The sequence below is a fragment of the Pleurodeles waltl genome, chromosome 3_1, assembly GCF_031143425.1.
Source record: "Pleurodeles waltl isolate 20211129_DDA chromosome 3_1, aPleWal1.hap1.20221129, whole genome shotgun sequence".
Lineage (NCBI taxonomy): Eukaryota > Metazoa > Chordata > Amphibia > Caudata > Salamandridae > Pleurodeles > Pleurodeles waltl.
In genome coordinates, this window is record NC_090440.1 from 1,443,385,854 (window position 1) to 1,443,402,122 (window position 16,269).

Here is a 16,269-nt window from a genome sequence, read left to right on the forward strand (position 1 = left end):
ACGAGAACGCCTTTCGGCGCCGGCTATGGCGGCATCTCTCATTAGCTGTCCTCGTATAGTTGCTTTTGCAGCTGCCCACAGGACCTTGGGAGAGGAAACTGTTCCTTTATTGTTGTCCAGATAGGCAGAGAAGTGGGAACGTAACTGGTCCTTGCCCCGTGGTGTGCAATACGAAGAGCTCAGGTACCACAGCTTGCGACTTAGAGTGGCAAGTCCTAAGCCCAGTGCAAGTAGAACAGGGGAGTGGTCCGACAAAGCAGCCTCCAGGATCTGGGACTCCCTGATCAAGGGAATGTTCTGTGAGTAGTTAAAAAATACTTCAACCTAGATTGGGTACCATAGACTGGCGACATGAAAGTATATTGCAAGTCAGTCGGGTGTGAGAGAGACGCCAGTGATCAACTAGGCCATGATCTGATAATATGTCCCCCAACAGCGCTCTGCCAATGTTGTTGTCTACGTCTAGCCTACCCGTGCGAATAAGTACAGCATCACAGGCCAAATTCCAGTCCCCACCCAGGAGGTATTGGGAAGCAACAATCTCTGTCAGAAGACGGTTGAGTAGGAGAAAGAAGAGGCATTTGGAGCCTGTAGGGGCATATATGGAACTGACGCATATCGTGCTATCATCTAGTTTGAGTTTGGCAAGGACGTAACAGCCTTCCAGATCAGACCAGGTCTTAAGGTCTTTGAATTGTAAGGGTCTGTGGAGGAGTATTGCTATCCCACATTTTCTAATCAGACCAGAAGCCCCTGCTGGCGGCGGGTACTGCTGCCATAGAGGACGCGGCCCACCCAGTCACGGCAAAGCTTCTCCGATGCCAGGCGGGAGAGGTGAGTTTCCTGTAGGAAGGCAATGTCTGCTCTTTTGGATTGTAGATAGGACAGGACCTTCTTACGTTTTATAATACATGAGGCCATTAACATTCCATGATAGGGTCCTCAATGAGAGGGTGGTGTCCAGACCTGTGTTGGACATTTGTGTGACAGGAGTTGGAGGAGCAGCAACAGGTGTTGTGGGTCGCAAGAGGGAAGTAGGGGCGACAGGTTGTGGTGTGAGGAAAAGGAGAGTGGAAGGGAAAGGGGGGTAGAAGCCCCTCGGTCACACAGGAAAAAGGGCAGACCTGCAAGAGAGAAGAGAAAGAGGAAGAGAGAAGGAGAGAAAGGAAGAAGAGAACGGAGAGAAAAGAAAGGAGGGGGGAAAATAGAGGAATCGAGAAGAGGAAAAGAAGTATTCTGAAACCGGCTGTAAACCGAGGGGGGAAAACCTCGCAAGAGCCAAAAACTGTTGATCCGCGGGTCTAAACTTGCGCAACCAGCGCGCCGGGCACAACCTGGAAGGAGCCGACGAGTAGAGCACCTACGGATGGTTCAGACTATTATTGAGGGAGGGGCCAGAGAGGGATGTAGGGTGGGAGTAGGGAAAGGGAAGAGCAAAAATGAATATCTGTCAGGGTGAAAGTTGGGAGGGGGACCACAGAGAGGGAGTTTATATACCACAATTAACATTAGGACCCCAGAGGTCACTTAGAGGAGGAGCGACAGGGGCTGGCGATATGGGAGTGGTAAACCAACTCCCCTTCCTCTCTGTCAGGAAGTGGATGGCAGTGTGACAGTGTTGTGGCATCATGGGAATGCTCCGTTAGCACCCGGCAGCGACATGGTATGGACCAAGCCAGGATATTGGTATAGGGTTGGGGGGAATCCCCGCATGCCTTTGGATGTCCACCTGGGCCAGAGGAGGAGGGGCATGCAGTACTATTAGGAAGGGGACTAGGGAACATGCCCCAACGAGGTGAGCATAATCGGACAACTACCACAATTACTGGCCAATTGTCCCAAAGTGGCCCCTAAACGTGTCCCTATGGACAGGGAAGTTGGGATGAACTCAGACCTGAGTACATAGCTGGGAGTAGGGCAGGGACAAAGAAGAAAAGAAAAGGGGAAGTTGGGATGAACTCAGACCTGAGTACAGAGCTGGGAGCAGGGCCGGGACAAAGAAGAAAAGAAAAGGCGTCCACATCCTTAATACGACGTGGACACAGAGACAAAAAGATTCCGCTCTTTTGAATGGAAGCATAACCTCAAGCAAATGCGAGTACACCCTCTCACAACAGTGGTGGCGCTACATGCGCGAAAGCACTATCAGTATTACAGAAGGGGCAACACAAGTGTCTGCGGCCCCTTCTGTAATAGTAAAATGCCCTGGGGGGCGCTCAAAGCAGTGCACGCTTGTTGCATCCCTCAGGCACTTTGTGTAATATGGTCACTGATCTGTTCTTCCAAAGTGAACATACTCCCATCCTCGGAACCGGAAACCAGTACCTCAGTTGAGGTCTCTATAGATGACCACAATTGTCCAAATGCAACCTCCAGAACTAGACTCAACAGCCTAGAACAGTGGTTCCAAAACTTCTTCGACTCGCGGCTCCCTTGACCTATTGGCAGTTGGCCGTGGCTCGCCATTATGTTTTACTTTTTTTGGCAGGTGGGAGGATGTAAGCCGGCATCAGGAGTACTTCAATTTTTCTTCCTGAAAATAATTGCGATGAAGGTATTATAATCGTAGTTGTGATCTACTTTGGCACTGATCTGATGCCGTAATCAATCACTTTGTCAGCAACAAATACTCACTTTACCACCTCTCCTTTTTCCTCCAGGCCTTGAAGCCTTAACCCACATGTTCCTGCCATGAAAGCATCTTCTTCAGTGGCAGCAGCTTGCATTATATTCTGCATGCCACAGAATTAAATTGAATGCATATCTCTGACAATCCTTAGCAACAAATATGACACAACCACTGAGCAGCCAATTTAAACCCTTATTTTCTTGGGAATTCTGGCATTAACATCAGTAATCTGAAAAGAGCAGTGTTGGCTACATTCACAGAAGGACCTTCAATAGAAAAGTCTGTTGCAGATGGCATCCGAATGCCATATATAGCTGAGCTATAACTGAAATGCAATGGAAGTAACTTCCCATTCAAACTATCTCAGTGCCAGGACACTAAGAAGATGATATCCCCTCAGACATGAACCTGATGCTGAGGAAGCCAACCTCCCTCCAGCAGTAGGCAGGTCACTGTTTTCAATAAAGGAAAAGAAGGGCAGTGCGAACCTCTGAGCACCCTTTAAGATGGCTGTCCAAGCCCTGCGCCCATCCCTGCATTTCTCAAATGCAAGGCTGTAGCAGTTGAGGCACCCAACTCTCTCTTTGCTGAAATGCAGGTTAGAGCAGGAACTGCTGCTGCAGGTGGGAGGGACTCAGTAGGAGTAAGAATATGAGTATTCAGAGTAAGAAGGAGGAAGTAGAGTTAAGAGTAGGAAAATTTAGCAGAGTAACCGACAGGGAATAGCTGCAAGAAGGAATATCATTTGGAGTAAGCAGAAGCTTTGTTGCTAGTAAAGTGATGAAAGTGGGAATGATAGAATTAGATAAAGACGATAAGAGAGAAAATCCTTTCATTTACTTCTAACAAAGAATCTGTGCTAGTAAAGCTGGATGTGCTTTCCGTTTCATGCACAGATCACATTGAAGTAAGGGCGTTTAATTAAGCACTATTGCACCCTGCTTCTGTTGGTTAAATATCACATGTACATAGCTGAAATAGGTAATATTTATACATTTTTAGGCGATCAGACACTGCTGACATGCATTACCTGGCACTTATAAGCATGTTATTGCTGTTTCACTGACTCACTAAGGTACAATGTCTAACTGTAGAATAGTTTACAGCTATACCTGTCTCTGTAATGTATCTTGTATGGAAGAAGAGTGCAGTGGAAGGTGGGCTGTGGTGCATAAGCAGGCATCCAGCCAAGGTCTAACTGCAGTCACCAGGCTGAGTAGCCTATGATCTTCGTCTTATAGAAAAGTGTTAGCTGTGTAATAAATTGCCTATCTGTGGGGCCCTGCTGACAAGAAAAACAAAGTGCACAAGACAATAAAGGTACCTACATACAGGCAATGCATCTATACAGCACACATTTTTCAAAAGTGTTTGTCTTAGGGTGGCTTATTCCCAGTGAAGTGTTTGTGACCTATCGTTGAAGGGACAGAATCAGTTGTCTGTGACAGCAGGTCTTCCATGAAGGCCTGTGTATGCCTTATTTGCTGAACAGGAGAAATGCCCTTTACAGTGCTTTACTACATATTTCTTTACCGTTTATTTTTGGAGCTTGTGTATTAAATTAATGTTATTCACATTCACCCTTAATGACCTTTATAACACAGTCTTCCTTGCCTCTTTACCTAGGTCGAGGTTATAAGAATTAGCATGCATATTTTAATTATATTGCACAAAAGGTTTTGTTAAATTGCATGAAGGGATTTCTAAAATTCACTTGAGCAACACTTCTGAACTGTTTATCTCAGGGTCAGGATCTGTTAAATAACTCGGAGTTGAGCAATGGTTTTATGTTTCAGTTTCATCTATTAACACTGCAGTTAGAAGGAGGGCAGGGCAAGTAGTGACAGCAGATATTTATAGCTATTCCTTGTTCCTAAACTGTGTGCTTGGTGCATGGCGCCCCTGGCTAGTTTTGATGGCGCACCTGGGTGCCACGGCGCACAGATTGGGAACCACTGGCCTAGAATATGGCATAGTGTTCATAGGACAACGGATGCAAGTGTACAGGTTCTGTGTCAGGTACTGGACTATTCCTCAGTATCTGACACAAGATCACACTTGAGACCTTCAAAACAGGACACACATCTCAAGAAGAGGCCTTCAGACCTGCATATAATACCACAAATGATAACTTTATAATATTTACAGTGGCAAAATAAACGTTCGCTTTCTGTTTATTATATCTCAGCTTAACACTTCCACAGCCCAAGGCCTGTATAGTTTATTTTGCCCAGAAGACTTCCTTGGAAAAGCTACCCTTAAAAACACTCTTCTTAAGGCATGCAGGGCCATCTTCAGCACAGGTAGATGGCACCTCCTTGAAACAAAGCGTAGGGGAGAATACCTGCTGCTTGTACTGGTTTGCTGTATGTCAGATTATCAATTACAAAAATATTGTCTGACATACATTTTATGCTTTTATTAGTTTATAAGTATCTTTCCATTGGGTCTTGATTTCCTGTTATTCATTTCCATGGAAAAGTATTTTTGAAAAACATATTTAGGACACAATCTTTTCTCTTCTGACTACAGTCTCAGTCTTGGTGAGTCTTAATGGCTAATTTGACTTCCTTGGAATCTCACAGTAGTCTTTTCTATTAAAACTTTAGGCCCGTATTTATACTCCGTTTGCGCCGAATTAGCGTCGTTTTTTTCGACGCAAATTCGGCGCAAAACTAACGCCATATTTATACTTTGGCGTTAGACGCGTCTAGCGCCAAAGTATGGGCAAATAGCGTCATTTTTTTGCGTGAACGCCTTCCTTGCGTTAATGAGATGCAAGGAAGGCGTTCCCGTCTAAAAAAATGACGGCGACGCAAATGCGTCGTATTTATACTCCCGGGCAAAAATCACGCCCGGGAGTGGTCGGGTCAAAAAACCCAGAATTTGCGCCACTTTTTAACGCCTGGGTCAGGGTAGGCGTTAAGGGGCCTGTGGGCTCAAAATGAGCCCACAGGTGCCCTCCCATGCCCCCAGGGACCCCCCCTGCCACCCTTGCCCACCCCAGGAGGACACCCAAGGATGGAGGGACCCATCCCAGGGACATTCAGGTAAGTTCAGGTAAGTATAATTTTTTATTTTTTTTTATTTTTTTTGGTGGCATAGGGGGGCCTTATTTGTGCCCCCCTACATGCCACTATGCCCAATGACCATGCCCAGGGGACATAGGTCCCCTGGGCATGGCCATTGGGCAAGGGGGCATGACTCCTGTCTTTACTAAGACAGGAGTCATTTAAATGGCGTCTGGGCGTTGAAAAAAATGGTGCAAATCGGGTTGAGGCGATTTTTTTGCCTCAACCTGACTTGCCCCATTTTAAGACGCCCTAACGCCATTTTCCCCCTACGCCGGCGCTGCCTGGTCTACGTGGTTTTTTTCCACGCACACCAGGCAGCGCCGGTCTACTAGCGCCGGCTAACGCCATTCCATAAATACGGCGCCCGCATGGCGCTTCAGAATGGCGTTAGACGGCGCTAAACTTTTTGACGCTAAACTGCGTTAGCGCAGTTTAGCGTCAAAAAGTATAAATATGGGCCTTAGTTTTTCATACAACCCCTTAAAAATCTTGCAGCAGTTGGCCATTGGTTCACCAATCGCTAATGTACACCAGACAGGTACACTCACCATACCCCAACTATATGCTCACCACAGACAGTAAAGGTGAATTTATTGACGATTGCAGTACCTTTAGCATTGTTGACTGTGTCATTTGATTTTTCTTTAGCGATTTCATCTGGGTTCCTTGGTTTTAAAGGTACTTCATCTAGATGGGAATAAAAACAAGGCTGAACTACAAGACAAGACAAACTACTTAAAAAATGGCACACATAAAAATACTTTAAAATATAAGCATTTGCTCCATATTTGTTTCAGTCGTATATTGCAAAGATATTTTAGTTCACAAAGTCATGTTCGAAATTGCAATGTCAATTGATCAAGGTCGTCTTGAAATCATTTGTCCCAGAAAGTGGGCATCCTCAAGAAATGTGTGTATCGTCAGCTTCTGCTTTGAATATGTGTTAAAGGTCCATTCAGAAGAGGAGCCTGTGGGTTGTGCATCGGATGGTAGGAAATATGACTATATGATACATGGGATTCTGTAATTCCTGTATAAATTCACAGCCTTGATTTCTTATAGAACATGAGATTTTGTAATCCCTGTGTAAACAGTAGTATCTAATTTCTTCATCATCAGCAACTTGTGACGCACCAAATCTGCGATTATAAATCAAAGGCTTCATAGCTCGACTATTATTAGGTTATTACAGTAGAGTTCTGACACCACAGTGCCTGCTGCCAGAGTCAGCAGCTTAGGTGGAAGGTCAGGACAGTGAGCATAATTAAAGCAGCTGTTTAAAGTAATAAAAGAAACATTGCTTTTCTGTCTTCTGCTCTATTTTAATAGCCTACAGTGACAAGCAGAAAAAATATGTCTGTTTTTAGATAGAGAAAAGCCAGAACCTTTCTGCACATTTCTACACATTCCGAGTAACTGCTACATTTTTTTTTTTAACTGACTTGAATTGAACTGTTTTTTTATATCTATTTGCAACAAATATCTAATAGATTTGGGATGCGTTTAATTTTGCACTAGAGGTTTAGGGGATTTATTTGTATTTTTCATGTTTGCAAACATGTTCGCTCTTTCATAAGAAAGAGCTACGCACCAAAGTTTAAAGTGGTTGGTGGGAAAGGTGATGGTATGACCATGTATTATGTAGGATAAAGTCCCCCCTGGCATACACGATAAGGATACTGCAAGTCACTTCGGAGTTCCATAATCTTATAAAGGAATTTGGCCTTCAGCTTCATTCTTCTATAGGGTTATGGAACTACTTGGTGACTTGCAAAATCCTCATAATGTACAGCAGGGGAAGCTTTATCCTGTTTCTATTTACACCTCTATTGTCCATCAAATTAAAAATATAATCTTACAGGATCTGTATACCATTAGGTCAATGACAACCCAGGTTAACACATTTTCATGCTTTAAAATAAATATTTCAAAATTAGTAAATAGAAAGTCCAAAAAACAGCATTGACTGTCACTGTCAGGCTAAGAGGCGATGAAAGTCTGGCTGAGCACCAACTTTCTACATGTTTACAGTTCAGTGGCAATTAAAAATCCTCATGTGGTTGGAGGAAAACAATAAAGTAAGAGGAGAAACCACTGGCTTATTTTCTTCCAGTACACTGTTCCTAAAGTGAAGTAAATTTACTTGTTGGAATCTACTCTGAATTAAGCAGTTTTTCTGGAAATTGCAGGATTTTTCATTACCGCTATACTCTTTATCAGCTCCATAATTTTTCTTGCGAATATCTCTCTACAGTATACCAGGTTGTATCTCCAATAATGTTACATCGAACATGCTCTATTCTCTCCAAACCCTTTGTATGATGTAGCTGAACATAAGTGCGGTTCCTAGAGTAGGTTGAGTCTGTATCCATTCTAGTAGGTGAAATTGGTGCTCCCTTTCTACTCAGAACTGTATCAAAGCCTATAGAATCTTCATGAAGCTCATTCAAGATCAAAGTCTAGAAGTGAACAATGCTCAATTCAAAATTATGTGACCATCAAGAAGAAGAATCGATACATAAAGCAAAAAATAAAAACGTGTGAAGACATTTCACTATTTGGCTAAATAGTTCTTCTGACTTGTAACTTAGGCCTGCCACGTAGATGGGACAAGATAAAAAATATACAACACATTTAATACAGCTGCTTGGTGTTTAACCAACATTTCAGATATTCTTCCACCAAAGTTACAACCTAGGCATACCAGGAAAATACACAGTGGCAATAGGAAAAATGCCATGTTTTTAAATGAGGCAGGCATAGCCCTTTGTGTGGCTAACTAATTAAGCAAAATGTCCCCTACCTTTCCCAATGAATACTATTGCATTACTAGCCCCCCTCATAAATGACATAGATGTTGACTAAACTGATCGCCATGTCACCTCAAACAAATGAGTGACTGACATTTTATGGATGCACTAACAAGAAAATATGTGCATGATTTATGTAACTTTGATAATAATAACTTCCATATAGTAGTTCATACACATGCATACGAGTAGGCTGGAGGTACAGTGACAGCTAATAATACTATTTTTTTTTTTTTAAAACACTCTTTCCAATACAAATGAGTTCTCCTGAATGATGCCTTCAATGATCTGTTTTAGATAAACTACTCAGTAAACCTACTTAGAGTTGTGTGCACCCTGACTAGCGCAGTGCATAATACATTGTGAATGTTTTTGTGCTGATACCCTAAAATGAGTGCCATTGTGCCTCCTCAGTATGCTTGATAGCTTTCTTAGAACTGTGACATATTCTAAAATGAATCAATTAATTACCAAGAGAATATTTGCATATGAAGTTGTTCTTCATGTTGCACCGGTCATCGTTCCACTGAAACATATATGGTCCACCTACTCCCTCATTCGCAGAAGGCTGGTGGTACATGACGACACACACTTCACTACCACACGAGGGTTCATCTACATACCAGTTCCTATGATAAATAAAAGACAAAAGAGCATGATTAATGAAAATATTTCCCTGAATCAATATCTTGAAGCTTCCTTTTTGATGCCCCGTACTTTTTGATTAGTTTGTTTTATTTCCCTCTACAGTTTAAAATTCTTAACCCCTCCATCCTTCCAGCACATTGCTTGCAATAGCCTTCTCACATGAAAAGTGGCTTCATCGTCCAACACAATGTAGTCAGTTCACACACACTGCAGCCCTCATATTACTCTGAGGAGGTGGACTCTTACTTTCATTGTTTGCCTCAATGATATCCTTAAGGAAGTCCTAGCGTTCCAAACTGGCACACGGCGAGAAGTTTGACAAGGACTGAAAGCACATTTTAAAATCCCTAGAGCTGTAAAAGGAAATGTATGTTCAGTCACAGGTCTCGGCCTTCACGTGCCTGGAAATCTAAAAAACAGCCAGGGTTACTCTCAAAACCTTTTCTTACCCAGAGAGCAATACTGACCACAGCCTCATGTATCCGTACCGGGTTCTTCATCATACCTGGAGCATAGCATGATCTCCTTTATCGCCATAGCCATGGGAAATAGGTGTCTAATTATTTTTCGAGAGCATATTTACTCACATTTTGTGAGTGACTAGTAATTAATTTACAGAGTAAATAAATACATTAATCAACAAATAAATATTACATTTGAACATAATAATAAATATATACATTTTTTAAACATTCAAATTGGAGTATACTACATATCAAACCAGAAGGGTCAGCTCACTGTCAGAGGCAGCATGCCTTAAGGCTTGAAGATACTTTGGAAAAGTATAGTAAATAAATAGTGCATTTATGTGAATAATTAAATAGAAGTGACATGTATAACATCACATCACCTACAGGTGCTCTTGGTTCTGAGTATCTGCTGTCTCATGGAGTAAGGGACATTCAATCGTGCTGGAAAGCATTTTTGGAACATATTTGTAATAAATACACTTTTGCGAGGGGCAGGGCTAACAGCTCAAATGCTGGAGGCAGGCCTATATTTAGAGTTAGACTAAAAATTACTTGTGAGTCATCCCATCATTGTAGTGGATAATACATACGGGTCATTGTTTGGTCAATATATGACACATGGCGCAATTAAAAGCACACTTAACAACTTTTACAGTACGTTTAGGATTCTCTTTGAAGAAATGTTATCAGAACAAGTAGTAAATGGTGTATTTTAATACCTATTTAATGTGTATATCTACTCTTTGGGGTTCTAGTTCTAGTTTTGTCAACAAATACTGACCTATGATGTACTGTAAAACTCCCGGGGTCATTTGCATTGGCCTCAACCCATTAGCCCTTCAAAATACATTTAGAAGATATGTGGGGTTTTATATCTTACTACTTCCCAGGGCGTTTAGAATAATTGTGGCAAATAGTGCAGTTTAAGCACATTTCTTTAGTTATTGTTCTACTGAATAAAATGAATGATTGAAAATAATGTGTAAAGTGCACCTCTACTCTAACCAAGCAGCCTGGCACTGAGTGATAACTAAATGAGAGGCGGAGATTGTACTCATATGGAAAAATCAAGGTTTATTTTTTTTCCAGAAGATGGGAGACTGGAGTCACAGGAGATCGGGAGGCAGAGCGTTCCAGTAATTTGATGCCAGAAATAAGTTGCTGCCTAATATTAGGATGATGCAGGCATTTGGCTCCTGCAAAGCTTAGGGTTCTGGAAGGAATATTAAAAGTGATACAATGCTGAAGAAGCAAAGGACCTATTCAATGGAGAGCACACAGTTCTAGGCACAACACTTTGAAGTTACATCGTTTGAAAACCAGAAGGCAATGGACAGTAGAACAGCGAGAAGAGATGGTGAAGCAAGGAGGCATTGCTCAGATGAGGTATGCCTGAGGGTTTTGAATGATTTGAGGGCAAGAAGCCCAAGACAGACTTTCCAATATCTAGCTGAGAGAAGATAATTAAGTTTACAGCAGTCTTATGTTTGCGAGAGGGGAGAAAGGGATGATTTTGCATAGCATGATGATGGTGTTAAAGCAAGTTGAAAATATGCCTGCTGTATTGAAAGATTAAGAAATAATAACTGAATATTAACCCAGATAATTTTGCTGAGTCAACCTGGAGTGAGGTATTGGCCCAGCTTCATCACCACCAAAGCGAAGGCCATATCCCAGGATCTTCTCAAAAGATAATACCTTCTTTGTTGTCACTATTGGGTTTTAATTAGACTTGATCCAGGAGGCAACTGCTAGAAAGGAAAATCATAATTTCTCTTGGGCTGACCCCAGATCATTGCTGAGGAAAGTGATCCTTATGTTATCATCTGTGTAGTACATCACAGAGAAACCAAAGGGGTGTATAAATAAAACAGAATAAGATAAAGAGTAAATAATGTAGGGCTCAGAGAGAAACCCTGAGGGATTCCGCAAGTGAAAGGTTTCAAACATGACTAAAATAGCGAGAAGTGGACTATTTATACCTTCTAGATAGAAAAAAAGCCATTTCAGGGCAGTACTTTCAGTGGTACATTGCTCCAAATTATTGATTTTTTAATAAACATTTTTATAAAGTGTCATAACAACCACATTATTACTGGGCATACGAATATCACCCTAAAGCACATGCTTTGTTATTTTAAGGTTTACTCTCCATGTGACATAGGGGGTTATTCTAACTTTGCAGGAGTGTTAATCCGTCCCAAAAGTGACGGTAAAGTGACGGATATACCACCAGCCGTATTACGAGTTCCATAGGATATAATGGACTCTTAATACGGCTGGTGGTAAATCCGTCACTTTCCCGTCACTTTTGGGACGGATTAACACCTTCTCCAAAGTTAGAATAACCCCCATAGTCTATCCTCTCATAAGTGCGACCAATAGATGTATACCTCAATAAACAATACAAACAAACTGTGTGGGGGGTCACCTTTAATCTGTTTTTAGTGGGTGATCACAACTACGCAATGCCATGGGATACTGATTTGGACCCTGAGTAAACTGGGTCTCTCATCAGTGGTAGTCCACTACACCCAAAGTTGTTTCTGCCCTTCCAGTGAGAAATGTGTGTTCCATCCCTTGATCCTCACCTGTCTATTATTCAGTATATGCATAATTGTTAATCACACACAAGTACCTCGTGTTTTGCAATTAGGATGGCCTGTCAGTTATGAAGGCCTTTCCTCAGAAAGCCTTTCCATTTCCAACATTATTGATTCCCCTACCTGGTCCATGTATGTATGTAGCTGAGCTCACTGTTGTACATGCCACATGATCCATCATCTGCTGCAATACCTACAGATTTTAATAGAAATTTGTTTTCAGCTCCTGTTTCAAAGGTTTCTAAAAACGCAGCAACATGTTTTGCTGTGTAGTGGAAGGTCCTTTGCACAGGGTGACTGGTCTGTTGCTTATTTCTGTATTTTAGTGTTAAACTGGTTGGTACTAATGAGGTGCAACCAATGCTGGGACAGTACAGAAATGGCAAATTCATACTATTACAAGCATGCTGCATTACGCATCATAATTTGTCTTTTCTTTCCCCATAATTTACTCAACCCTGCTGCATAATTTGGCTCTCCTCTGCCACAGAATTCCTGTGGCCCTGCTTTATCATCTCACCATTAATTCTAAGCAATAGTCATAATTCATAAATGATTATTAAAGCTAACAGAGTGTGATAAAAATTTCAAAAAGGCATTCACTTATCAGCTACACCCCCATTTGTAACCAAAAATAGTGGTAACCCTTCATACATCTATCATACATCCACTTTAGATTCATCTGTAATTTCTGCAAAAGGAGCAATGCCTATTGTGGGGGTGTTCCTTTTCGTGTGCAGCAGTGGTTCCCAATCTGTGCGCCGTGGCACCCAGGTGCGCCATCAAAACTAGCCAGGGGCGCCATGCACCAAGCACACAGTTTAGGAACAAGGAATAGCTATAAATATCTGCTGTCACTACTTGCCCTGCCCTCCTGCTAACTGCAGTGTTAATAGATGAAACTGAAACATAAAACCATTGCTCAACGTTATTTAACAGATCCTGACCCTGAGATAAACAGTTCAGAAGTGTTGCTTGAGTGAATTTTAGAAATCCCTTCATGCAATTTAACAAAACCTTTTGTGCAATATAATTAAAATATGCATGCTAATTCTTATAACCTCGACCTAGGTAAAGAGGCAAGGAAGACTGCGTTATAAAGGTCATTAAGGGTGAATGTGAATAACATTAATTTAATACACAAGCTCCAAAAATAAACGGTAAAGAAATATGTAGTAAAGCACTGTAAAGGGCATTTCTCCTGTTCAGCAAATAAGGCATACATAGGCCTTCATGGAAGACCTGCTGTCACAGACAACTGATTCTGTCCCTTCAACGATAGGTCACAAACACTTCACTCGGAATAAGCCACCCTAAGACAAACACTTTTGAAAAATGTGTGCCGTATAGATGCATTGTCTGTATGTAGGTACCTTTATTGTCTTGTGCACTTTGTTTTTCTTGTCAGCAGGGCCCCACAGATAGGCAATTTATTACACAGCTAACACTTTTCTATAAGACGAAGATCATAGACTACTCAGCCTGGTGACTGCAGTTAGACCTTTGCTGGATGCCTGCTTATGCACCACAGCCCACCTTCCACTGCACTCTTCTTCCATACAAGATACATTACAGAGACAGGTATAGCTGTAAACTATTCTACAGTTAGACATTGTACCTTAGTGAGTCAGTGAAACAGCAATAACATGCTTATAAGTGCCAGGTAATGCATGTCAGCAGTGTCTGATCGCCTAAAAATGTATAAATATTACCTATTTCAGCTATGTACATGTGATATTTAACCAACAGAAGCAGGGTGCAATAGTGCTTAATTAAACGCCCTTACTTCAATGTGATCTGTGCATGAAACGGAAAGCACATCCAGCTTTACTAGCACAGATTCTTTGTGAGAAGTAAATGAAAGGATTTGTTCTCTTATCGTCTTTATCTAGTTCTATCATTCCCACTTTCATCACTTTACTAGCAACAAAGCTTCTGCTTACTCCAAATGATATTCCTTCTTGCAGCTATTCCCTGTCGGTTACTCTGCTACATTTTCCTACTCTTAACTCTACTTCCTCCTTCTTACTCTGAATACTCATATTCTTACTCCTACTGAGTCCCTCCCACCTGCAGCAGCAGTTCCTGCTCTAACCTGCATTTCAGCAAAGAGAGAGTTGGGTGCCTCAACTGCTACAGCCTTGCATTTGAGAAATGCAGGGATGGGCGCAGGGCTTGGACAGCCATCTTAAAGGGTGCTCAGAGGTTCGCACTGCCCTTCTTTTCCTTTAAAGAAAACAGTGACCTGCCTACTGCTGGAGGGAGGTTGGCTTCCTCAGCATCAGGTTCATGTCTGAGGGGATATCATCTTCTTAGTGTCCTGGCACTGAGATAGTTTGAATGGGAAGTTACTTCCATTGCATTTCAGTTATAGCTCAGCTATATATGGCATTCGGATGCCATCTGCAACAGACTTTTCTATTGAAGGTCCTTCTGTGAATGTAGCCAACACTGCTCTTTTCAGATTACTGATGTTAATGCCAGAATTCCCAAGAAAATAAGGGTTTAAATTGGCTGCTCAGTGGTTGTGTCATATTTGTTGCTAAGGATTGTCAGAGATATGCATTCAATTTAATTCTTTGGCATGCAGAATATAATGCAAGCTGCTGCCACTGAAGAAGATGCTTTCATGGCAGGAACATGTGGGTTAAGGCTTCAAGGCCTGGAGGAAAAAGGAGAGGTGGTAAAGTGAGTATTTGTTGCTGACAAAGTGCTTGATTACGGCATCAGATCAGTGCCAAAGTAGATCACAACTACGATTATAATACCTTCATCGCAATTATTTTCAGGAAGAAAAATTGAAGTACTCCTGATGCCGGCTTACATCCTCCCACCTGCCAAAAAAAGTAAAACATAATGGCGAGCCACGGCCAACTGCCAATAGGTCAAGGGAGCCGCGAGTCGAAAAAAGTTTGGGAACCACTGGTGTGCAGGATACCCTGTTGCTGTAGTCAAGCAGACACAGCAATTGATCCCTGAAAGGGCCCTGCAGGGGGAGGCTACTAAAAGAAAGAAAAAGAAACAAGCATGGCATATACAGCAGGTCTCGCCTCTGGGACCTTTTAAGTATTTAGCCATGCAGCATATTATCGTGAGGGCTACGACATTTACTGTTTTTTTAGCGCGTAAGCTTTCACACTTTGAAATATGTTCTATATTTGCATTGACTATCCCTGACTAACATCTAAAGTAAACACAGGCAGAAAAGTCATTCAAAGTCCCATGCCCAAGTGACTCGCCTTCTTCTTTAGTAATGGGCACACAAAATGGAGTGGTTTGGGCTTTTTTAAAAGGTATAATCTGCAGGGCTAAACAACACAGTTAACTTTATACCTTCGAGCAAACGCACAAATGACTGTGTTTGATAAGGAATAATTACTGCTTGGAGACTGATTCACTCCCTCTCAGTTCCTTGGAACTACGTGCTGATGAACAGCCTGCAGTCCAGCCTCCCGGCCCAGAGAGTCCTCTAATAATTGTTATGCTTAACCAAAAGCTGAACCAATATGCCATTTAAGCAATTGAAGCATCAGCTCCATTTTATTGCAACTGTGGAGTATTCCGTTCTATCTCCATGTTTGAAATGTATATGTACAGGGAGTGCAGAATTATTAGGCAAGTTGTATTTTTGAGGATTAATTTTATTATTGAACAACAACCATGTTCTCAATGAACCCAAAAAACTCATTAATATCAAAGCTGAATATTTTTGGAAGTAGTTTTTAGTTTGTTTTTAGTTTTAGCTATGTTAGGGGGATATCTGTGTGTGCAGGTGACTATTACTGTGCATAATTATTAGGCAACTTAACAAAAAAAAATATATACCCATTTCAATTATTTATTATTACCAGTGAAACCAATATAACATCTCAACATTCACAAATATACATTTCTGACATTCAAAAACAAAACAAAAACAAATCAGTGACCAATATAGCCACCTTTCTTTGCAAGGACACTCAAAAGCCTGCCATCCATGGATTCTGTCAGTGTTTTGATCTGTTCACCATCAACATTGCGTGCAGCAGCAACCAC

General features: G+C 41.7%; 1 protein-coding gene across 2 annotated transcripts in view; it reads right to left on the reverse strand.

The window, feature by feature from the left end:
• LAYN (layilin) overlaps positions 1-16,269 on the reverse strand; it is a 101,656-nt gene that overhangs the window by 10,443 nt on the left and 74,944 nt on the right. For both annotated transcript variants that reach the window (XM_069225012.1, XM_069225011.1), the window contains 2 exons: positions 8,985-9,142; positions 6,313-6,390 (listed from right to left, as the gene is read on the reverse strand). In XM_069225012.1, the coding sequence (XP_069081113.1) occupies positions 6,313-6,390; positions 8,985-9,142 (236 nt within the window). The remainder of the gene's footprint in view (positions 1-6,312; positions 6,391-8,984; positions 9,143-16,269) is intronic.